The sequence below is a fragment of the Podarcis tiliguerta genome (assembly GCF_965153285.1).
Source record: "Podarcis tiliguerta genome assembly, chromosome: 1".
In the NCBI taxonomy this organism is placed as follows: Eukaryota; Metazoa; Chordata; class Lepidosauria; order Squamata; family Lacertidae; genus Podarcis; species Podarcis tiliguerta.
The window spans coordinates 127,688,178-127,713,707 of record NC_139534.1 but is presented as its reverse complement, the minus strand read 5'-3'; the positions used below and the strand labels follow the sequence as shown (position 1 = coordinate 127,713,707).

The 25,530-nt window shown below is 45.4% G+C and overlaps 1 protein-coding gene across 11 annotated transcripts in view; it reads left to right on the top strand.

Annotated features, from left to right (window-relative positions):
- KIAA0586 overlaps positions 1–25,530 on the top strand; it is a 75,437-nt gene that overhangs the window by 26,689 nt on the left and 23,218 nt on the right. For all 11 annotated transcript variants that reach the window (XM_083433551.1, XM_083433558.1, XM_083433554.1 and 8 more), the window contains exons 18-30: positions 738–917; positions 5,008–5,195; positions 5,956–6,039; positions 6,608–6,691; positions 10,497–10,681; positions 11,135–11,253; positions 14,194–14,384; positions 15,486–15,642; positions 16,272–16,503; positions 18,552–18,793; positions 20,756–20,832; positions 23,265–23,399; positions 23,547–23,718. In XM_083433551.1, the coding sequence (XP_083289677.1) occupies positions 738–917; positions 5,008–5,195; positions 5,956–6,039; positions 6,608–6,691; positions 10,497–10,681; positions 11,135–11,253; positions 14,194–14,384; positions 15,486–15,642; positions 16,272–16,503; positions 18,552–18,793; positions 20,756–20,832; positions 23,265–23,399; positions 23,547–23,718 (2,046 nt within the window). The remainder of the gene's footprint in view (positions 1–737; positions 918–5,007; positions 5,196–5,955; positions 6,040–6,607; positions 6,692–10,496; positions 10,682–11,134; positions 11,254–14,193; positions 14,385–15,485; positions 15,643–16,271; positions 16,504–18,551; positions 18,794–20,755; positions 20,833–23,264; positions 23,400–23,546; positions 23,719–25,530) is intronic.

Genomic DNA, 25,530 nt, shown 5'->3' with positions numbered 1-25,530 from the left:
GTGGGATATCAAATCCAAACTCTTCTTCTTCTTCTTCTTCTTTAAGCGAACAAACAGAAAGATGCATTGACAAATGTGTGTTCTTTCATGTATCTCTATTTCCACCTACATCCTGCCAGCTCAGTCCAATCTGCCGCAGTGGCGGGGCTGGCGCCGCAGCCTGCCTGTCATTGGCCAAATAGGCAGGCAAGCTGCAATCCACTTCTCAGGCCTGGGTGAAGCCAAAGAGGGTTCACCCAAGTCCAGAAAGAAACCCTCACCACCGTCCTGCAACAGCGCCCAGCCTGGCATTAAGCGTCATTACTCAACAGATGAAACATCTTCTTTATGCTTCCGCCACCCCCTTATTTTTATTCAGTGCTCTCCCTATTGCATCAGAGGCTACTGCTGCCCCCCTGGATCATTCCAGCGCCCCCGGGGGACAGTTTCACTCACTTTGGGAAACACTGCTCTAAAGCTTCATGCTCTTCTCATAGCCTAGGAGACAGGTTTAGAGTTAATTTTTGTACGCTGCTCTAAGAGACTGTTTGACTCAAGGGTGAGGTATAAATGCTGTAAATAAATAACCTGCTTTATATCATGTCAGACCATTTCTACACGGAATGGCAGTGGCTGTCCGGGATTTGCAGCAGGAGATTTTTCTCTTCCTCCCTGAAGATGCCAAGGACTGAAGCTGGCACCAGATGCTCTTGCACTGAGCTGCTGGAGACTCACAATTTATCGGGCTTTCTTTCCAGGTACGAAAGTGAAATCGGCAAGGACGCAGACTGCTCCCTACTTGCGCAGCAGTCCTAGGAAGCCACCTCCAGGATCTGCCTCTCATCAGGAGCTCCAGTATCTCTTCAGCCCCACCAGAGAGACCTCCGAACTCTCAGCTGCTCTTGAAGGGCACCTCATCCCAATGGCTATTCCATTAGGTATGGAAAAGAAAAGAGAGAGGCTCAACTTACGTGAGCCACCTTCACTCAGGGAAAAAAGTCTGCTGCTACACCTCAAATTGTTCTTCCTCGTTTGTCCGTGTAGAGGTTCACGTGGGATTTTTCTGGATGCAGGAGCAAGGCAGCTCATGATTTTGGGGAGGCTCCATGTCCCTAATTATATTCTTAGCCCCAGAATGTATTCATGGGTGTGTCTGATTATCCTAATGAGGAAAAAAATACTGCAAATGAGAGGTGCAGAGGATCTATTAGAAAAATGAAGTCCAAGGAATCGGAACCCTTTCTTAGTAAATTATTGGTTAGGCTAGGTTAAAGTACAGCAGGGCTGCTGCTCTTCTGAATTTATCGGATGAAAGCCTATTTATCAAACTGAAGCCTATTGAGTGGAGCATCCCGTTTCCCATGGCAGCCAATCAGCTGCCCCTTGGAAGCCCATAAGCAGGGCAAAAGGGAGTAGCCCTCCCTTGCTGCTGATACTGGTCCTGATACCATATCAAAAGCCACTGATGGCTTTCTCTGCCATGAACTTGTCTAATCCCTTTTTAGTTCCGCCACCTATGAGTTCTATATGTGTGTATGTGTATGATGTGTGTTGCACAGAGGTACTTCCTTCAGTCTTTCCTGAATCTCCTGCTTTTGGGCTTCACCGGAGCACCCCACATTCTAGCATTAATAAGAGACAGAAAACATTTTTTCCCTTATCCTGTGCACAGAATCATGCTGCCTTCCTCACCCTTTTTGTAAATTAAAGAGGCCAGTCATTTGCGTGTGTGTTCTGCATGTGATTACTTAGTTATGATACATCAGTGGGTTCTTTTTACTCCAGATCTTGTATCTTAGCCTCCCACAAGCCGATGCCTTCCAGATGTTTCAGACTACAGTCATACCTCGGGGCTTCAGGTTGCGTTTTTTCAGGTTGCGGACCACCAAAACCCGGAAGTACCGGAACGGGTTACTTCCAGGTTTCGGCGGCCGCACATGCGCAGAAGCACTAAATCGCGCTTTGTACATGCACAGAAGCACCGAATTGCAACTCGTGCGTGTGCAGACACACCGCTGCAGGTTGCGAACGCTGCGGATTGCAAATGTGCGTCCTGCACGGTTCATGTTTGAGACCCGAGCATCCATTGTACAGCTCTCACCAGCTTCCACAAGCATGGCCATGGGGAGTGGGGCTGATGGGAGTTGTAGCCCAGAGCACCAGCTTCAGTGAAGGCTGTTGCAGCCATTCCTAGTTAGGAGTCTTGCTCCATCACTCTGGTAATTTTGGTTAAACTCTTTCTGCACCCTTTTCAACTCCAGTGTCTTCTCTCTCTTTTTTTGAGATGCAGATGTAACTGCATCATAGGTTTGTCTGAGGCTATTACAGTACTATTGCTATTTTCAACTCCTTTTCCTCATAATTTCTATCATGGATTTTTCCTCCCCACCTCCTTTGGGGGGCGGGGGCGTAATGCTGTAAAAACAGATGTTATCTCCAAACTTTCCATCTTAATCTTAAGATCTCTTCCCTGGGCAGTTGCTTCCAATTCAGATTTCATCAGGGTACATATGAACTTGTTACCTTCATTTGAGGCTGTTTCACTGGGATGTGTGTACATACAGATATGGAGTCCCCGCCCCCTATGTAACTTTTATTATTTTCACTGTAGTTATTTTTACCATCCCTAGATGTCACTGTAGTAAACGAAATTCTCACAAAACAGTGGGGAAGTTTGATATTCAGGCTAGTGCTTTTAGGAGAAATCAGTTCTAGGAAAACTGCCGCAGATTTGAAGCCTGTTAAACTGTTTGTGAAAGAATAGTAGACACAGTCCTGAACATGCTTGGTTTGGTAAATCACGCTTAAGGCACAGTACCAGGATGTTATATAGTACCTCCAAGATTCAGAGACAGTTGCAGGGCAGCATGGGTGAGAGAGTGCTGTTACGCTCTGGTCCTGATTTTTGGCTTCCTACAAAGTTGCTCGGGGAAACGAGCCTTTGGTCTGATCCGGCTGGGCTCTTCTTAGGTTCTTAAGTCAAACTGTAGCTGGTTCACCCTTTATCCTAGTGTATAGGCATGCTTGGATAGCTCAGTTGCTTAGAGTGTGGTGCTGACAGTGGAAAGGTTGCAGGTTTGATCCCCGTATGGGAGAGCTGCATATTCCTGCACTGCAGGGGGTTAGATCCCTTCCAGCTCTACAATTCTATGATTCTACAGTGGTACCTCTGGTTGCGAACAGGATCCGTCCCGGAGCCCCGTTCACAACATGAGCAGAATGCAACCTGCGACTGCGCGGGTTGCGATTCGCCGCTTCTGCGCATGCATGTGACGTCATGTTGACCGTCTGCGCATGCACGAGCGGCGAAACCTGGAAATAACCCTTTCCAGTACTTCCGGGTTGCCGCGAGACGCAACCTGAAAAGACGTAACCTGAACTGAACATAACAAGAGGTATGACTATATATGCAGTGGCCTGAGAGGGGGAGTCTCTGATTCCTTTTGTATGCCTCCGCCCACATCCTGTGCCTATATTTTTATTTATTAAAAATGGTTGTACAGTGGACCCTCCAGATATGAACTTAATTTGTTCCAACGGTTCGTACGTACCCCGAAAAGTCCACATCTAGAGGCACCGCTTCTGCATGCACAGCGCAATGGAGCACTTCTGCACATGCACGCACGGCAAAACCTGGAAGTATACACTTCCGGGTTTGCCACGTTCACAACCCGAAAGTTACGTTACCCAAGGGTCCACTGTATTCTGAAACTTCATTTTTAAAAAATCAAAGCAGTTTATAGCAATTACATATATACAGTACACAGTAAAAACCACATAAATATTTAAGATTACAGATCATCATCTAACTGTTACAGGAAATGTCTGGCAGCACAGAAATGTTTTCAACAAATGTTGAAAGGTTAGGACAGAAAGTGCCTGCCGAATCCCTGTAGGCAAGGCATTTCACAGGACAGGGCTGACAACGCTACTGTCTCGTTTTTGTGTCAGTGTCAAATGAGCCCCACCAACTTGGGATGACTGCAGTGCTCCTACGGATGATCTCAGAGATCAAGCTGGAACGTAAGGGTTCAGATCGTGGTTCAGGGCTTTGCAAATAAATACAAGGATATTGAGCTTGGCTCTGTAGTAAATGAGCAGGCGGCCCGTAAAACTTCACACTTTTCCCCCCCATGCATATGTGTGTGTGATCTTTATGACAGAAATGAGGAAAGTAGCAGGTTGGGTAGGTGTTACAGGCAGTTTACTGTTGGTCTGGTATGAAATCACAACAGTGTGACGCGGCAGCTAAAAAAGCCAATGCAATTCTGGGCTGCATCAATAGGAGTATAGCATCTAGATCAAGGGAAGTAATAGTGCCACTGTATTCTGCTCTGGTCAGACCTCACCTGGAGTACTGTGTCCAGTTCTGGGCACCATAGTTCAAGAAGGACCCTGACAAACTAGAACGTGTCCAGAGGAGGGCAACCAAAATGGTCAAAGGCCTGGAAACGATGCCTTATGAGGAACGGCTAAGGGAACTAGGCATGTTTAGCCTGGAGAAGAGGAGGTTAAGGGGTGATATGATAGCCATGTTCAAATATATAAAAGGATGTCACATAGAGGAGGGAGAAAGGTTGTTTTCTGCTGCTCCAGAGAAGCGGACACGGAGCAATGGATCCAAACTACAAGAAAGAAGATTCCACCTAAACATTAGGAAGAACCTCCTGACAGTAAGAGCTGTTCGACAGTGGAATTTGCTGCCAAGGAGTGTGGTGGAGTCTCCTTCTTTGGAGGTCTTTAAGCAGAGGCTTGACAACCATATGTCAGGAGTGCTCTGATGGTGTTTCCTGCTTGGCAGGGGGTTGGACTCGATGGCCCTTGTGGTCTCTTCCAACTCTATGATTCTATGAAATACAGCATTGCAGTTACTAGAAGGGTGTGTATTTGGATGTCTATGGCTGGCTGGCTGGATTTATAGATCATCACACATGTTCAGTTTTCTCTTTTGTGTATAATTTGCGTTCTGGCTCAGGATTTGTTAAAGGTGGTTCTCACCTGCTTCCTTTTGTTTTGCACTTACATTAGGTCAAAAACAAATCAACAGCATCTCTTCTCAGCCTACAGGAGTAAGCATAGGCAAATTCCACCCTCTTACTGTGACATCCTCTGTTCCACCTGCTCCCCTGAAACCACAGCCAAAGGTAAAGAAGCCCAACATTGGCATAATAGAGATGAAATCGGAGAAAAAAGACCCTCCCAAACTGACTGTCCAGGTATGGAACAAGAAGGGCAAGAGCTGCCTCTATGAATTTAACCCTCCATCTTCTGTGTCCCGTTACTTCAGCTTTGAGATCTGTTTGATTTCGTGGTCAGAAAAATGTGTGTTTGTATGGATTGTGGGTTTTCGTTTTTGTTTAAATCAGAGCTTAAAAGTCAGCGATTTACGAAGTTCAAAGAGCCAAGCAGAACCTCCCAGCTTCACCTGGGAGCTTGTTGGTTTCCTGACAATCCAGTTTGCAAATCAAAGGCTCTAGCCCTCATGACCGCAAACTGAAACTGGTACAGCAGGCATAGGCTACACAGTTCCCATCTTTCCCAACCATTCACCATGGTTGGTTGGGACTGATGAGAGTTGGAAGTCCCGCAACAACGGGGGGAGCTCAGGTTCCCCATCCTTGTGCTAGAGGGTCAGCAACTTAAATAAGAATATTGGAATATGTACTACTTCCACACACCCAGTAGTTTGGCTCCATCCTTTTCTTTAAAAAAATTAGGTTAAAGCAGTAATGATGATGATGATGATGATGGTGATGATGATTTTATTATTTATACCCTGCCCATCTGGCTGGGTTTCCCCAGAATCTGATGAAGGGCAGTCCAGAAACTGAGTAAATAATAAATCAGGTGAATGCCACAGGCTGAGCATTTAAAGGCATAGGGAGGACAAAGACTGCATCGGAAGCTTGGTTCGTGTCCTCCTGATACTTCAGAAGATGGGAAACTAGATTGAATCTGTGGGCTTTTACTTTCCAGGTGCTGCCTAATGTTGACATTGACAGTATTTCAAGCGACAGCACCAGCGTCAACCAGATTTCCTTTCCAAAGGAGGTGATACAGGTATTTGAATTCACCCTTGCTAGTTTCGGATACATAAATATATCAGTTTATTATCACAGGAAAAAGGTCTGGAACGGCTGTTGTTGAGAACATTTGCAGGGCACTTTGTCATTTGGTTCTTTTTTGTATGCCGACACTTGTCTCACTGCCAGTCCCTCAGAACACACTTTGATAAAGGCTTGATTGGAAGTCTCTAAAGTCAATATTAAGTCCCATTGGCTGTTGGGATGGGAGAACTCTATAGAGGAAGGGCAGGATGCAAACTTGATTGCCTTGTCTTGTTCCCAACATTCCATCCTCCATGACCAAGAAAGGCTTGATTCTTAGTGGTTGGGGTCTCCAGTGCTGGGGAAAACAGGCTTGTCTCCCACCCCGGTGGCGACTCCAAATGCACCTCTCCTCTTGCACCCATTCATATTTATATTGGTGGGTGGTGACTGGTCCCAAGATATAAGCCTCCCCACTCTACTTTCCTGCTTTCTTTCAGTGTCGCAAGAAGCTTGTTGTGGCTTTTTGCATTCTTTTCCTCTACTAAATCTCAAGGTTCACTTAATCTGTATTTTTTTAGGCTACTGCAGAAAGCAGTCTGTCCCAGGACGAAGAACTGAAACTTCCTGGTGCTGACTTCATCGATGTTACTGGTGTCAGTCAGGTGGGTTTTTCAATAGCTTCTCACTTTGCAGGGGATAAAATGTGATATTTATTTTTTAAGGGTCACCATTGTTACCCGCTGGACATTCTTCTTAGTAAGCTGATTTGATGAATGTTTAATTCACTAACGTGAAAATTACTTCTTAAAGAAACAATCAGACCTCATTTATAGCAGCCAGTGGCAATGCTCCTATTGATATCTTCACTGCTTCATTGGAGTTTCACCTCAAATCTTCTTTGTATAAAAAGGTAAAGGTACCCCTGCCCGTACGGGCCAGTCTTGACAGACTCTAGGGTTGTGCGCCCATCTCACTCAAGAGGCCGGGGGCCAGCGCTGTCCGGAGACACTTCCGGGTCACGTGGCCAGCGTGACATCGCTGCTCTGGCGAGCCAGAGCCGCACACGGAAACGCCGTTTACCTTCCCGCTAGTAAGCGGTCCCTATTTATCTACTTGCACCCGAGAGTGCTTTCGAACTGCTAGGTTGGCAGGCGCTGGGACCGAACAACGGGAGCGCACCCCGCCGTGGGGATTCGAACCGCCGACCTTTCAATCGGCAAGCCGTAGGCGCTGAGGCTTTAACCCACAGCGCCACCCGCGTCCCTCTCCTTCTTTGTATAGCTTCCCTCTTATTGTGAAAGCCTGCCGCTCCGTGTAAACTGCTGCTAAGGCTGAGGTGGGAACAAGGAAATTAGAGGCCAAGGAGACTTTGACAAAAGGTATTGTGCAACCAAATCCACAGGATCTGCCCAGCAAGACCAAGCTCTGCTTGTACCAGGCAGCTTGCAACCACCATACTTAATTTTGCACCACATGGAGCTTAAAAGCATCACCAAAAAACCACAGAGTAGTTGGAAATTCAGCAATTTGTGCATCTGGAGATCTTTCTGAGGGGCTGGAATGGAAGAGGAAGCCCCTAAGCATGGCATAGGCTCCTCCACTTTCTGTTTGCTATCAAGGGTGAAAAGAGAGAGTAAAGAAGGCGACCAATGCTGAGCACAATCAAGTCCCTGGTTTTTCCTTCTCTCTTGGCTGCTTTTTCACAGCCCCTTGTTGTTGTTGTTTAGTCGTGTCCGACTCTTTGTGACCCCCTGGACCAGAGCATGCCAGGTGCTCCTGTCTTCCACTGCCTCCCGCAGTTTGGTCAAACTCATGCTGGTAGCTTTGAGAACACTGTCCCACCATCTCGTCCTCTGTCGTCCCCTTCTCCTTGTGCCCTCCATCTTTCCCAACATCAGGGTCTTTTCCAGGGAGTCTTCTCTTCTCATGAGGTGGCCAAAGTATTGCAGCCTCAGCTTCAGGATCTGTCCTTACAGTGAGCACTCAGGGCTGATTTCCTTCAGAATGGATAGGTCTGATCTTCTTGCAGTCCATGGGACTCTCAAGAGTCTCCTCCAGCACCATAATTCAAAACCATCCATTCTTCGGCGACCAGCCTTCTTTATGGTCCAGCTCTCAGTTCCATACATCACTACTGGGAAAACCATAGCTTTAACTATACAGACCTTTGTCGACAACGTGATGTAAGCATCACTAATCACAATCCAGTGAATGCCCTAACTTCTGTGTAGCATTGAATTTCCATGTTCCTTTACCCAAAATATGTTCCCTGAGTTAAGATTAATGAAACTGTTTCTGTAATCCTGGTATTCATAAATGCAAAAGGCTATCTTAATTGTATTTCATGGATTCATAGAGTTGGAAGGGACCCCGAGGGTCATCTAGTCCAACCCCTGCAATGCAGGAGTCTCAGCTAAAGCATCCATGACAGATGCTCTCTATCCAACCTCATTGTGTATCATCCAATTGGCCCTCCAATTTCACTTTGTATCATCATTGTCGTGACAACAGTTTCAGCAATGCAAAATTGGAGATTAGCTTTGTATAACTGCGGTGTTGAATTCATGCAGTTTCCTTTTTTTCATTTATTTTCTTAATTGGGAAGGAGTTGTAATATTTCCTACTCATTTACCTAAGCTGTAGCTGTGTCAGAAGCCAGAATGCTTCTCCTTTGAGATGCTTCCTTTCTTTTTTAATAAGTAAAGTGAAACCTCCTGGTCATTTATTTCCAGCTTGTGCTTATGTAGCAGCAATAAAAGACACCAGGATCATCATTTTTTTCTTTTTAGATGTGAGCAAGAGGCAGGGTTTTTTCCCTGCCCCTTGTCCTTTTTCCCATTTTCTCAGGCGTTGCTTTCATCCTGCATCCTTAGCAGTCTTGGCCTAGTGTTTGACCACAAAAACATTCCAACTCTAGCACATGTTTGGCTTGGGTTTGCCTAAACGATGAGCCTAAAGATGTGGAAGGATTAACTTTAATCTGAAAGCATATAAATACTTGAAGGGAGAAATACTTGAGACATCAGAAGAAAAGCCTCATAACAGTTTTGTTGAGAGCACATGCACACAAAGGAAATGCCCACAAAGTGTTTGGCAGAATACTTACTTTTTCTTTATGAAAAATATTATAAACTAAGGGTAGTAGCCTTCTGTGTTATATATTTCAATTCTTCAGTGACTGTTTCATTGAAATAGAAACACAAACAAAACCTGTGGGGAGAAATGCTGTCCAGTAATTAGATATTGAGTAGAATTTGCTGGGTAGAATACACACACACACACTTTTTTTGAACTCTAACATTCACATGCAACATAAATTTTAATGTGCAGAATACAATTTGTTGCAGAAATCCAGTTGAATTGTAAAGTGTGCACCAACACAGCATATGAATAGATGCTTGCTCTAGAAGCAACGCTTGAGATGGCAGAACTTGGTCAAGGCCAGGGGGAGACCGGCATTTGAGTTCTGCTTCTGACATGGAGTAATTTATGACCTGGAGCAAGTTGCCCACCATCTCAATTTTTCATCTGCAAAATGGGAATGCTAGTAAACCCTACCTTTCAGGGCTTGTGAATGCAGAGGTAGTATAAAAACATTACCTGCTGTGAGCTTGAGGGATAGGGCAGGCTCTGCATCAAGATAAAGGACGGAAAAAAGAATAAAAGTAAATGAAGCATAGTTAGAACAGAAAATTTGGATAGAAATACTTGTCAGTGATTCAGAGAACCACATGCCTGGTTTTCTGTGCCCAGGAGGACTTGGTTCCTTGATTTTGCTTGTGGTGGTGGTTGGTTTTGGTGAACAGGAGTATTAAAAGCCAGGTGGCAACCACTTTTTTTGAAATGAGTATTTTCAAAAAGAGTTTCTAAGGTGCTTTTAGCTTTCAAGGGGCTTCTGCTCAAGGGTTGAAGTCAAAAATTCTTCTAGCCATGCCTAAAGGAGCTTTATGGATCTTGGACTATAAATAAGTAAATGGATATTCTACTTTTGTAATACCCTCTTGAATCAGGTTCATGCTGTTCCAAGTTGTTTTCGCTATATCTGTTTTCAAAGTATGGCCTTCCCTGCTCATGAGGGACCCGTGTCAACGTAGCTGATGGGATTGGCAGAGCACTTAGCTACCAACATTAGCAAAGACCTGATAGCTGATGGGAATAGGAAATTGGATTAAGAAATGTGATGGAGCTTACAGGGAGGGGAATCTGGTTCTAAAAATTTGCCATCAGTGCTACTTAGAGAGTCCCCAGACCCACTCTACAATGTTGTGGTTGTGACTTGCTATGCAGAATAAGTCCGTATGCCATTTTTTGAAATTTGCACAACTTCTTGTGAAGCATAGCATTGTTGCCAACATTTCTGAATGTCGAGCGTGCTGGACCCTGAACTCAATGAAATTTATTGCTAATGGAGGTGTCCTGAAATACCGCTTGGCTGCGCAGTGTTAAATTAGCCTTTGTTGTCATTAGGACGAAGGAGACGATGATGTCCCGGAATTCTCCGAGCCGGTCCTACATTTCGACAGACAAGGAGAAACCGCTTCTCCAAAATACAGTGGCCCTCCTTTTCCACCTGCTGCTCCTCAGCCCACAGCAGACATTCTGGATGAGATCATAGAAAAACGGGAGACCCTGGAAAACAAGCTGGTTGGCTGGTGAGTTCCCAGAGCAGGCGCTGTGCAATGGTGATGCGCTGATGGAATGTCATTAGCTCTATAGGACCATCCGTGTATGTGGCGTTTTACAGAGCAACCTGTGCAAAACCGATCCTTGCTCTTAGAAATTCATGGTCTTGCATTTGGGCTGTGAAGGCCGTGATGGAGGGAGGGAGGAAAGGGTAAACCCCATTACACGCACTTGGCCTTGGTTTTTGTTAGCCACACAACGTAAGGGATTAAGCTGGTGTCCCCCACATCCATTCAGATGTTGTTGACCTGCAACTCCCATTGGCTGCAGCAGGGCCAGCCCTTCCATTAGGCAGAGGGAGGTGGCTGCCTCATTTGGATGCTGGGAGCCTGCAGGCCAAGGCTTCTAACTCTGCTCTTCTGTATTTGGGATAAACAGCATAAAGGCAGGTGCATTAAATATAGAAATCATTCTTCCACCAGGGTGGAGCAGGAAGTAATGGCACGAATCATCAGTAGGATGTTTCCACCCCAGAAAGAAGCAGTGCCCAACATAAGCTCATCAGAGAGCGAGGACAACCAAGATATATCCTCAGACATCGGTAAGCAAAAGCTGCAATATTTTTCTCTCTTTGTTGCTTCCCCAACCCCCGATGGAGAGAAGTATTTACAGAAAGAAGAGAAGAGTTTGGATTTGATATCCCGCCTTTCACTCCCCTTCAGGAGTCTCAAAGCGGCTAACAATCTCCTTTCCCTTCCTCCCCCACAACAAACACCCTGTGAGGTGAGTGGGGCTGAGAGACTTCAAAGAAGTGTGAGTGGCCCAAGGTCACCCAGCAACTGCATGTGGAGGAGCGGAGACGCGAACCCGGTTCCCCAGATTACGAGTCTACCGCTCTTAACCACTACACCACACTGGCTCTCTACGTTAAGGAAAATGAATGTTCTTAATAGCCTGATTTGAGATTAGAGCCTTGCTTTCGTTTAGCTCAACCGAGAAAGGTGTTTAAAGACACTTGCTCAGGCCAGGTCAAAAAAAAAAATAACCCACACAGTTCTCAACCTTAACACTCCCTCCCCTTTTTAGGTTTCAAGTAATTTCCCTGCCCTACCCCTCAGATAAACTCAACGCAGCAAAGCATTTTTATTATGTATACTAATGTAAGAATGCCTGTGGGAATTGTAGGGTCCACTAAACGTGTTCTCTGTGCCTGGAGTTCTCCTTCAAGAACACAGCAGCAGCACGGTGTTGGTTCATATTGCTCCAGCACTAAGAGAACTCTGCTGGCTGACATATAGTTAGTTTCCTGGTCGGATTCAGAATGCTTCTGGTGGCCTCCAAAGGCCATCTTTGGCCTAGGTAGACCAGCATATCTTTGGGACTTCCATGTGTTGTTGAGATAGTCAGAAGCTAGATTGGCACTGACGTTATCACCCAACAACCAAAATGGTCAAAGGCCTGGAAACGATGGAGGGCAGCCAAAATGGTCAAAGGCCTGGAAACGATGCCTTATGAGGAACGGCTAAGGGAGCTGGGCATGTTTAGCCTGGAGAAGAGGAGGTTAAGGGGTGATATGATAGCCATGTTCAAATATATAAAAGGATGTCACATAGAGGAGGGAGAAAGGTTGTTTTTTGCTGCTCCAGAGAAGCGGACACGGAGCAATGGATCCAAACTACAAGAAAGAAGATTCCAGCTAAACATTAGGAAGAACTTCCTGACAGTAAGAGCTGTTCGACAGTGGAATTTGCTGCCAAGGAGTGTGGTGGAGTCTCCTTCTTTGGAGGTCTTTAAGCAGAGGCTTGACAACCATATGTCAGGAGTGCTCTGATGGTGTTTCCTGCTTGGCAGGGGGTTGGACTCGATGGCCCTTGTGGTCTCTTCCAACTCTAGGATTCTATGATTCTAACTGCTATTCTAAAGGATACTGTTCCTGAACCTGGAGTCTCCATTTAGCTAAACTGGGTGAGAGTCATTGTTAGAGAGACGGCTTCTTCCTGAGTTTGTCTGAGCCCCCTCCTAAAGCCACCTTTAAGTTCAAAGTATCTGGAGTGCACCAGGTTGTGGGTAGGCTGACTTAAGCCACCAGGCGCCAGCACATCTCTTGGTAGTGTACTTCGTGAGTGAGTTAGGCATTCTGTAAAGAAGTACTTCCTGATTTTAGAAAAGAATGCACTGCCAATCAGTTTCAGTGGGTGACCACCACGTTCAAATATTATAGAAGAGGAAGAATAACTTCCTTCTCTTCTATCCATATCATACATGATTTTGCCTTATGTTGAAGTAGCATACTTTTTAAAGAAAAGGAAGTTTTTCTGCGTGCCAGAAATCTGAAAATCAAGGACTGCTTTTGCCACACAAGCACCTCACCTTGGATCCAGATATCGCTCTAGCACAAGCAGGAAAACCCGCTTAAAGTTTATGCAGAGGGTCTTGATTTCTCTCTGCTCCCCCCCCCCGACCCTCTGGATCCATTTTTCAAGGGGGGTGGAGGGTAAGAGAGGCTGGGGAAGCTCATGCTGCCCAAGGACAACAGGACTCTTGATTCTTAATATACAAGCCTTTAGCATTATTTTTAATTTACGATGGGGTGGAGGGAACCTGCGTGGAGGAGGAGGAAGCAAAACAACATGGCGGCGCCCTTGCAGGTTGCGCTGAGGTTTTTGCGGTTATCTGGGAACCCGATCCGAGAACCATCTCGTTCTGCATTCAGGGCACAGCCTGATGATATAAGCAAACTGAACTGGGTTAAAGTTGGCCTGACTTTTGGTGCCTCAGTAGCAATATGGGTGCTGCTCCTAAAGCAGCATAATGAACATCAAGCAGAATATGAAAGGCGAAAAGCAGTGAGAGGTTCATAATGGAGGTGCTAAAATTATGGTTGAAGATGGTCTCCATAGAAACTGTTCCAGCCAATGCATAGTCTACAAGGATATTTTTGTGTTAGTAGATAACCCATTGGTTGTTGGATTAACTCCAAACTAATTCTAATTTTTCTGAAATAAAGCAAAGAAAGCATGGAAGGTGGTTGAAATCTCTATGCTTCACATGGTTGCTTTTAAAGGCTATGAATAAAATATATTCCATCAGAAAAAAAAGAAAAATTACGATGGGGTGGAAGGTTCACAGGATATGAAGGACTTTCTCACAAATTCATTGACAGCTGCACAAATTATTGTCGCTAGGAAGTGGAAGGGGCAAGTAGAATATAAAATGGAAGAATGGTATAAAGAGGTGTGGGATATAGCTATTAATGATAAATTAACATGTGCCTTTAAGGTAAGGTGGGGAATATGCAGGAGAAACGATCTTGAGAAGATATGGAAGGTGTTTGTAGAATTTGTACGGTTAAAACAGAAAGGGGTCAAACCATCACAAGATGTCTTGAAATTTTGGGAGGCTGGATAGTTACAGTGGGAATGGTCTTGGTGGTTGGGTGCCCATTTGTATTCTTACTAATTTATGATTATTACTTTGTCCAAAAAAAATAGTATACAAGCCTTAATATTTGGTTCTTGCCTGTGTTCTGGTTTATCTTTAGTTGAAGCAGCAGGTACCGGGGGGTTTCAGCTGTTTGTCGATGCCGGTCTCCCAGTGGATTCGGACATTATTAGACATTTTGTGAATGAGGCTCTTGCTGAGACAGTTGCCGTCATGCTGGGTGACAGCGAAAGCCAGCAGGCAGCCTCTGCTGTTGTTGTTCCTCAAACCACAACACCCTTGCCAGAAAAGGTGACTTGTTTCTTTTTGTTTGTGATTAAGAATTGGGAATTTATTTATTTATTTTGTAGTAATTGGATAGTATTCAACTAAGTTTTATTCAGAGTGGACCGAATGAAATTAATGGACCCAAGTCAAGTTCATTCATTTCAGTGGGTCTACTCTTGAGTAAAACTTAGCTGAATACCACCCTTGGCATTTTGCTTCTTGCAGCATGTAAGCAACAAGGACACAAAGTTTGAAATAAGAGGCTTTCTGGTCTTCCTGCCCCTATTTGGCAAAGATGGTGTGCAACTTCTGAATCTGTTGCCAGCACTGAAACGAGCCTGGAAGTTACATCTCCTGACCTGGACGCTGCAATTCTCTTTTGGCTAGGAACTAAATGAGCCAGAAATATACTCTCCACATTCCCAGAGTCACTCTTTTCATTACTGGTGTGTGCTCCAGGGCCAGGGTGCACACTCCCTATATCAGACAGTGACTTCAGCAACAAGTTTGGTCATTTGTTTGACCAGAAGAAATTGTTGTCTGGGCAAGTGGACTTGCTGCAAGGTGGGTCTATAGGCAACTAGTTAACAGCTAAATTGCTAAATATAGGGCCCTCGGTCCACTGTTGTTTAAAAACCCAGAATTTCAGACTTCTTGCAGTTTGTCCTGAAACTGCTCCTTCTCCTGAAAAAAATAAATAGCATTCACCCAAAATAGCATTTCAGCCCAGACTGAAAATACTTGGCATTGCTTGAAGGCTAACCCATACACATTCTGCATGCAGCTGCTGCAAATTGTAAATGTAGCCCAGTACCATTTATGCTCCATTTATGTTTTGATTCTAAAGGGTAAGCTTTTATTAACCATAAGAATAAGCATGTGTCCTTTATTTATTGCTTGTGGGTTTTCTTGAGATTCAGAAACATTTGCAAGCTAGACTAAGTCCAATCAATATTCCATCTCACTTCCCCTTGAACTGTGCACTGTCGCAGAAATCCTACGTCCTGTAAGCTTTGAATTCCTGGCTCTCTTCCAGCCAGATTTGATTATTTAAAATAAAGTGGAGGGAATATTTTGTAACAGCTTAACTACTTTCTTTCAATCGCCTTTGTGTGTTTTTTCCAGGAAACGATACTGTCTACTCCACTCGCCACACCTGAGGCCACACCTCCTCCGTCCCCTCCTCCTCCAAAAGAACCGTCTCCAGTAAAAACCCCAGAGTCCTCTCTGTCTGTAACTGAAATTGATGGAAATACTGATCTGAGGCAGCTAACAGCAGCAGGTATCAAAACAGGTTATCAGATTAGAAAAGTTGCTAAATTAATTACACTCATCAGCTTTGTTTTCAAGCATGGTGTATTTTAAGTGTCCAGAAAGAGTTTTCTTGATTGATTGGCATATTGGGAGTTGTGTTGTCATCACCCCACCCTCCAAAACAACAACACAAGCCTCTTCTGCTATGAACTATCAAAATTATTCTAGTAATTCTTCTGTGTTTGGGGAAGGGATCAATCATAGAATTGTAGAATCATTGAATCTTAGAGTCGGAAAATGTTCAGCCCACATTTTACCAGCTTGCTCTCGAGCATATCATGGGGGACATTGTCAAAGCCTTACTGAAATCGAGATACATCATGTCCACAGCATTTCCCTGATCCCCCAAGTTTGTAATTCCATCAAAAACAGAAATCAGATTCGGCATACTTTGGAAACATACTCGGGGAACTTTCAGAACTTCAAAGCAATCGGGAATAGAAACAGAAAGAAATTAGTTTGTTCTTGACCAATCTGGACTGTCGAGTGTATATTTGCTCCATGCAGCAAGCGAAATGTTTGCAGGCAAGAATCATACATTCCTTTGCTGTAGCAACATAGCTTGGCTTGGCATTTCTTTATCCCTTCTTTTTGTAGGATCCAAGGCTGGAGCAGCCATCAGCCCAGTGGCTACCCCTGTGGTCACCCCTGTGGCTTCACCGCCCAGAGTAGCCACGCCTAGCCCTCCTGTATCCGAGCATGTCCCAGGCAGAGGAGTGGTGGAAAGGCAGACTCCTCCGAACCCCTGGGGAGATGCAGAACTTCCCCTGGAAGAAGAGAAGCCCAGCCTTCAGAGTGAAGAAGAAGGGAGCTATCGCCCCGCAGCTCTGTGAGTCTTGACAAAAAATCACCTCCTAATCTTCCTCTTGCAAACTTCTTAGCTGCAACAATAAAGAGAAGTACTGATTTATTACTAATATTTATATTCAACTTAATATGCAAAATCCCGTAGTGGTTTACATAAAACGCAATAAGATTGCTAAAAAAGAAGAATCTATAACTACAACATTTTAACACTGCTGGAGCCATCACAGCCAACTTTCAGACACTCTTGTTTCCCCTGGCCTTGGGTTGATTAACAACATAAGAAGAGCTTGCTGGATGAGACCAATGGCCCATTTCGTCCAGCATCCTGTTCTCACAGTGGCCAGCCAGGTCCCAGCTGGGAACTCGCAAACAGGACCTGATCTGCTAGTGATACCCAGCAACTGGCATTCAGAGGCCTTTTTGTGGTGCACACCTGGGCAGTTTAGGTTCCATCCTTTTTACCACTGCATTTGCTTATAAATGTTTGTCAGCCTTGTGCGTTTTATGGCTCTAGAAGTCCTATTTTGAGTCGCCTTTTGCAGAAAGTTGATGAACAAAGGTTACTATTATTAATATTAAATTCTTATATAAAAATGAAACGTATCAGTAAAAAAGAGAGTCTATCAAGAAACAGTCAGTGAAATATTGGAACGTAATAATAATAATAATAATAATAATAATAATAATAATAATAATAATAATAATATATAATAATTTATTATTTATACCCCGCCCATCTGGCTGAGTTTCCCCAGCCACTCTGGGCGGCTCCCAATTGAATATTAAAAACATAATACAGCATTAAACATTAAAAACTTCCCTAAACAGGGCTGCCTTCAGATGTCTTTTAAAGTTAGGATAGTTGCTTATTTCCTTGACTTCTGTTGGGAGGGAGTTCCACAGGGAGGGCGCCACTACCGAGAAGGCCCTGTGTCTGGTTCCCTGTAATCTCACTTCTCGCAATGAGGGAACCACCAGAAGGCCCTCAGAGCTGGACCTCAGTGTCTGGGCTGAACGATGGAGGTGGAGACGCTCCTTCAGGTATACAGGACCAAGGCCGTTTAGGGCTTTAAAGGTCAGCACCGACAATTTGAATTGTGCTCAGAAACATACTGGGAGCCAATGCAGATCTCTCAGGACTGGTTTTATGTGGTCTTGGCGGCCACTCCCAGTCACCAGTCTAGTTGCCGCATTCTGGATTAATTGCAGTTTCCGGGTTACTTTAACAGTGATTCACCCATAAAGCAGTGCACTGTGAGGCTAGCTAGCTAGGTTTTTTTGCCAAGGAAGGAGTTGTCCTCTTGGCACTATTACCTGAAGTGGGCATGATGAGTAGTTGTTATTTAGAGGGTACAGGTACGGTTGGCAAGGAAGCAGAAGGGAGAGAGCTGAGATGAGTTGCCCCAAACCAGCCAGAGTGTCTGTGGGTTGTGCATCATTTTATAGCAAACCGTTTTTCAGTTTTGTTGATTATGTTGGGATGCATCCAAGGAAACGGGGGCAATTTGCAGGCCCCCAGCTGGCTCCGGCCCACTGGCCAGTAGCCGGGCAATCTCTGGTCCTTGGAACAGCATCAAACAGCGACCCGCAGCTTCAGTACTCTTCAGAAGCTGGAGCATGCTCTAATCAGCAGAGTAATTAACTCTTTGCGACGGAAGGGCAGACAGAGGCATATGTAAAGCATATTTACAAGCAGTTTATTCAGCATAGATCAATGCAAAGAAAACATGTCAGCTCTCCTTCATGTCTAAGAGCAAGAAGCATAAGGCAAAGGCTATACACAAACGGAAGTTCCCAGCAAGCTGTGCTGGAATGTAAACAGACATGCGACATACAACAGGTCCACATATCTGTTTAGGTGGAACGGAACATCAATATCCTAACAGATTATGCTCTAACGTCGCCCAAACAAGTGTGATCATTAAAAAAAACCACCATTTTGTGGACAAGTAAAATTAAAGACAGAAAATACATTTTTGACAAACTGGAGAAGGTTTAAGCAATGTTAGCAATGTGTGACATCAGTTTTTGATGGTGCTCTTGATTATTATTATTATTTGTCATTTTTAGCATAATGTCTGTGGCCAAACACGAAGAGCCGGACACTTTGGTCTTGCCAGCTCCTGAGCCAGCTGAGCCCCACGAACGGCCCCCGCAGGAGCCCAGGGCTCCATCCCCTTCCCTGCACACCCCCAGTTCTGGCCTTTCCACAGAGGAGAGCAGTCTGACCGCCACGGAAACTGAGACTACGGGAAGGCCAATCTCAGAAGGAGAAATTCTGTACAGTTACGGACAGCTGCTGGCTGCAAAAGGTGAGGCTATTTCCAGCTCTTTGTTTTCCTTTAGCATTTTGTTTTTGATTTTCTAATTGTTCCAAGACCGAATACATCCCCTCTTAATAGTGTGAGAGCTCCGAGGGTGACCTTGCAAGATTTATGGAACATGTGGAAGGGCCCATAGCTCAGTGGCAGGGAATCTGATTTGCAGGCAGAAATGTCCCAAGTTCCATCCTCTGCCAGTGAGTTCAAACAATACTGAGTTAGGTGCATCATTGGTCTGATTTGGGAGCCAGCAGTTTCCTTTGTTCCTATAATCAGCAACTCGTGTTTTTTTTCTGGAGGTCACATCAAGCGGTAGCGGAGGTGGTAGAATTCTGGACTACTACAAGGGAGGGGACACAGGTGGCGCTGTGGGTTAAACCACAGAGCCTAGGACTTGCTGATCAGAAGGTCGGCAGTTCGAATCCCCGCAACGGGGTGAGCTCCCGTTACTCAGTCCCTGCTCCTGCCAACCTAGCAGTTCAAAATCACGTCAAAGTGCAAGTAGATAAATAGGTACGGTTCTGGCGGGAAGGTAAATGGTGTTTCAGTGCGCTGCTCTGGTTCGCCAGAAGCAGCTTAGTCATGCTGGCCACATGACCCGGAAGCTGAACGCCGGCTCCCTCGGCCAACAAAAAGCAAGATGAGCGCCACAACCCCAGAGTCGGTCACGACTGGACCTAATGGTCAGGGCTCCCTTTACCTTACTACAAGGGAGAGGAAGCCTATCTTTTTTTAATGTTCCCCTGCTTTAAATTAATTAAACTCTTTCAGCTTGGCAAAACAAAGCATTATCTTTTTGCAATGGGGATGCATTATTTCTTCTCTTACACCACAACACTCCACTGACTATTTCAGAGCTAGAGCAAAACAGTTTGCCTTGTTTGCCATCAGTGACACTCTCGTGCCACTAGGCCTGGGCAATATATCAGTTTATCGCCCAGGACCGGTATGAGGAGCTGACCCCGATGTTAGCTTCACTCAGTGGTATATCGCTGGTGAAACCATCAGTGCTCCTGGGTCCCTCTCCTAGCAGCGTCTGCTGGAAGGAGTCAAGAGTGGTGGCCGTTCCACTCAACGATATATCGCTAGTGTAGAATCACCATCCCACTCTGCCCTCATATGACGCAGAGAGAGAAAGCCAATAGCAGCTTGCTCCTCCCTCTGCAACTGAGGAGTGTGCAGCTGCTCTTGCCTCAGTTGAGCAGTTAGAGGAGCCCCCAGCCCACAGGCAGCAGTGTGGGGGCTCCATGAAACTGCCCAGGTGAGGGGAGTGTGATTGCCGTTCCCCATAGTGAGCAGTTAAAGGAACCCTGATGCTCTGCCTGCTCGTACACAAGCGGCAAGAGAGCTGGGGCTGTCTCAGCTGGGAGCAATATATAAAAAAACAAATAAATGTCCAGCAGCACCTTAGAGACCAACTAAGTTTGTTCTTGGTATAAGCGTTCATTCCCTCCCCCCAAATGAGCAGCACAAACAAGGTGCATGGTCCCAGCCTGCAAGCCTGGGTGAAGCTGTTTCACCTCTCGAGGTGAGAGCTGGGGCAGTTTCACCCAGTGTCTTGCAGACAGAGACCAATGCATCTTGTTTTTTCAAAATCGCAGTGTATCGCCAAGCCGTGATGTTTGGCTTGCGATACACCCCAGCCCTACATGCCACCAGATCTGATTGGCTGTGTAATGCTGTGATGTCATTGCATTTACGGTGTGACCTCACCTGAAGGAAAGCAGAGAAGTCGTGGGGCGGAAGAGCTGCACAGTGGCCTGAAAATAAATGCAGGAGGGGGAAAGGTAGGGAGAACCTCCCCCACTATCACCTGAAAGCTTAGAACCCTCTGTGCCAAAACTTGTTTCAGTCCTTGTTTGTAACCTCCTCTTTCGTTATTTTGCAAGTGGAATGGATTTGTGTCTTCGCCTGCTGTGCGTAAGTGCATGTTTGTTATGTTTTCCCTTCCAGCTTTTGCAGAAGGAGGACTGTCTCTTCCAAATCTAAGTGACAGTATGACCAGCACTCTTCATGATGCCCATGAGATGGTAATGAAATCATTTAACTAGACACTGCCAAAATTGATGGGGTCTACAGGGTGGCAGCGGCAGAAAACTGGGTGCCCCACAGGTAGCCACCTCTAACTGGTCCAGATAGACAAATGGGCCGGTTTGGTCAGAGACAGTGGCTGAGTTTTGTGCATATCACTAAGCCAAACCAAAGCTAAGAGTGATTGGGTGAGTGAGTTTGTTGGTACTCCCATCAATAATAATAATAATAATAATAATTAATAATAATAATAATTTTAAAAAACACACGCAGCTGCTCTGCTCCTCCCATTGTCTTGTTCTGGCTTGCTGCTCGTGGGTTGATGGGAGACCAGCCATGAACTCAGGTTCAAACATAATTCTCTCTTCTAAGTATTGCAGTGGCAGCAAAGACAGGGGCCGGGGAGGCAGAGTCGCTGCATTCACACAGCCGCCACTCAAAGCGGATTAGAAATAGAGGAGCAAACAGCGATCATTGAAACACAGGCTGCCACAATTAAAAACAATGGCACAAAGAGCAAGACAATGAATCAACAGGGTCAAAAACTTGCTTAGAAAGGTGAATTGCTGGTGAAACACAAAACAAAGATAAAGGCGATTCTGCATCTTGGAGCAGAGAGTTTTGCAAACAAGGGGGCACCACAGAAGAACTTTTCTTTTTGTGGTCATTGCTTTAGCACCCATATCATATAAGAACATAAAAGAACATAAGAAAAGCCTGGCTGCTGGATCAGGCCATGGGCAGATGGGCAGAGTATAAATATTATTCTTATTCTTATTCTTATTATTCCTGTTCACACTGGCCAAACAGATTCTTATGGGAAGCCCACAAACAATGCATAACTCACCTGTTGTTGTTGTTATTATTATTATTATTACTATTATTATAACTGTTTTGTAATAGCTTTTATAAAAGCTATTACAAAACAGTGAAAAAAATTAATGGTTTGTTTGTTCCCCTCCCATCTTACTGGGTTGCCCCAGCTAATCTGGGCAGCTTCCAGCATATATAAAAACGTCGTAAAACATTAAACCTTAACAAGCTTCCCTATACAGGGCTGCATTCAGATGTTTCCTAAATGTTATATAATTACTCATCTCCTTAACATCTGATGGGAGGGTGTTGCACAGGGTGGCACCACTACCGAGAAGGCCCTCTACCTGTTTCCTTGTAGCTTCACTTCTCACAATGAGGGAACTGCCAGAAGGCCCTCAGTGCTGGACCTCAGTGTCCGGGCTGAACGATGGGGGTGGAAACACTCCTTCAGGATATTTTGTACATCACCTTAGACCATATGTGGAACACTAATAATGATAGTGATGATAGGGACGCGGGTGGCGCTGTGGGTAAAAGCCTCAGTGCCTAGGGCTTGCCGATTGAAAGGTCGGCGGTTCGAATCCCCGCGGCGGGGTGCGCTCCCGTTGTTCGGTCCCAGCGCCTGCCAACCTAGCAGTTCGAAAGCACTCTCGGGTGCAAGTAGATAAATAGGGACCGCTTACTAGCGGGAAGGTAAACGGCGTTTCCGTGTGCGGCTCTGGCTCGCCAGAGCAGCAATGTCACGCTGGCCACATGACCCGGAAGTGTCTCCGGACAGCGCTGGCCCCCGGCCTCTTAAGTGAGATGGGCGCACAACCCTAGAGTCTGTCAAGACTGGTCCGTACGGGCAGGGGTACCTTTACCTTTACCTTGTTGAGACACGTGGGTGGCGCTGTGGGTAAAAGCCTCAGCGCCTAGGGCTTGCCAATCGAAAGGTCGGCAGTTCGAATCCCCCGCAGCGGGGTGCGCTCCCGTTGTTCGGTCCCAGCGCCTGCCAACCTAGCAGTTCGAAAGCACTCTCGGGTGCAAGTAGATAAATAGGGACCGCTTACTAGCGGGAAGGTAAACGGCGTTTCCGTGTGCTGGGCTGGCTCGCCAGATGCAGTTTGTCATGCTGGCCACGTGACCCGGAAGTGTCTTCGGACAGCGCTAGCCTCTTTGAGTGAGATGGGCGCACAACCCTAGAGTCTGTCAAGACTGGCCCATACGGGCAGGGGTACCTTTACCTTTAATAATGATGATGATGATAATTGCAGCAGCACAGAGTGTGTTAGTGCCCCTATGCACTAAGCTGCTGTGTCACTGAAAGAGTCTCCCAAGGCTTCAGAAGAGTGACTGAGCTCAGTAATGAATTCTTTTACAGTCCAACCTTGGTTTACAAACATCCATTCCGGAAGCCCATTCGGCTTCTGAAACGTGTGACAACCAAGGCGCAGCTTCCGATTGGTTGCAAGAGCTTCCTGCACTCAGGTGGAAGTCGCATTGGACGTTTGGGTTCCCAAAAACATTCGAAAACCGCAACATTTACTTACGGGATTTTGGTGTTTGGGAGCCGAGGTCTGACTGTATTTTATGCATTTATTTTTTTAAAAGTATGCCGTTGTTCATCTTTCAGGATTTTGATCCTCCAAGCGAAGGACAAGTGTTACAGAGACCTCACAGAGGATACCACAAGGACCCAGTGCTCTCCCTTTTCTCAAGACTGAACCAAGCACCCCTTGCTTCCCAGGAAGAGATCTGTCGGAGTGAGGTATGTTCATTTCTCAAAACAGAACAGATCACACCTGTGATCCCATGCTCCACTCTGTGTGGGGAGGAAATCTGCCTCATAGTACTCTGGATGATTGAATATTGCCCCTCCCTTCTCTCCCCTCTGTTTCTCTCCCTTTTACTCCAGAACACAAGTGACAGTGCTGGGGAACTGAGCGAGGGGCAGCGGCCAAAGCTGACGGAAGCTGCAGAAAGCATCTTGATGGGACGTGGCGTTTACATGGACCAGCCTAGCGGCCGGGTTTCTAAAAAGCCACCTCAGCGCGCAACATCTCCGGGACAATATGACAGGGTTGCAGGTACAAGTTTTAAAATATATTTTTTTTCTGTGGGTTTCCTAAATAGAGTACAGAATTTGCTTGAAAATGTCCCCTGCTACTGGTTAGCAGTGTAATGCATATCTCCTCTCAGTCCCTTCTTTTCCAAGCTAAATATGCCCAACTCCTTCAACCACTCCTCATAAGGCTTGGTTTCCAGACCCTTGATCATCTTGGCTGCCCTCCTCAGCACATGTTCCAGCTTGTCAACATCTTTCTTAAATTGTTGTGCCCCAAACTGGACACTGTATTCCAAGTGTGGTCTGACCAAGGCAGAATAAAGTGGTAACTATTACTTCCCTTGATCTGCACACTATACTTCTGTTGATGCAGCCTAGAATAGCGCTAGCATTTTTTGCTGCTGCATCACACGGTTGACTCATGTTAAGCTTGTGGTCCACCAAGACCCTTCGATCCTTTTCGCAAGTACTGCTAGTAAACCAGGTGTCCCTGGTCTTATACAGTGGTACCTTGGGTTACATAGGCTTCAGGTTACAGACTCCACTAACCCAGAAATAGTACCTCGGGTTAAGAACTTTGCTTCAGGATGAGAACAGAAATCATGCTCCAGCGGCGCGGCGGCAGCAGGAGGCCCCGTTAGCTAAAGTGGTGCTTCAGGTTAAGAACAGTTTCAGGTTAAGAACGGACCTCCGGAACGAATTAAGTACTTAACCCAAGGTACCACTGTATTTATGCATCTGATTCTTCCTGAGTGCAGAACCTTATATTTGTCCCTATTGAAATGCATTTTGTTAGTTTGTGCCAAGTTCTTCAATCTGTTGTTTTGAATCCCGATTCTTTCTTCTGTGGCATTAGCTACCCCTCCGAGTTTGGTGTCATCTGCAAATTTGATGAGCATCCCCTTAATTCCTTTGTCCATATCATTTATAAAGACTTTGAACAACAATGGGCCCAGGACAGAACCCTGTGGCACCCCACTTTTCACATTTTTCCAGGATTGTCTGGCTATATATAAAGCACCTTCCTATGTTGATCTCTTTGTTAACCACTTCCAGAAAACAACCTGGTAGGAAAACCTCTAACTTCTCCATGAGTAGCGCTTTTATTTTGCAAAAGCAGGGAAAAACACAGCTCAGTTAGAATAGCGCATTCAACACAGAAGAGTCTTTTCCAGGAAAAACTAAAATTCTTGGTAATTATTTTTTGAATGGCTGCCACTTTTGAGGCTAATTCCTTTTTTAAAAATTATATGTATAAGGTGCAGCATGAGACTATGCATCAATCCATCAACAGTTATGGTTAAGTGCTGTTTTTTATTTCAGTCTTGTTCCTGTGTTATAATTTAGAAGTTTAACAATCAAATAGCCCATTACATCATCTTCTTATAAAATATTACATATTTCCAGAGTCTGACCTTGTGTGCGTATTGAAGAAGTACATATTATGCTAATCTTTCTGCTTAAAAGTGGGGGTTCGGTTTGGATATTTGGGGGGGGGGGGAATAATCACGTGACAACTGATACAGTACAGCATTCCAGGGCTCATGGCCTATAGCATGTCTTCAGTCTTGTGAGCTGCCTTCGCTTTGTATGTCATAAATTCAGTGAGTGGTTCCAAGAGTTTATGAGCTGGTCATGTCTGCTTGAGCTGCCAAGTGATCATTGTGGCGCTATCAACATTTCCAGTATAAATCAGTGTTTTCTGTAGCTAATGGCTTAGCTATAAAAATTTCAGCTCTGAGTTGAAGCGCAGTCGGCTCAGTGCTGTTGATGCTGCAACAGGTTATACTGTTCCTTTCAGAGAGTCTGCAAATGTGTTGTGGATCTTGCGGCA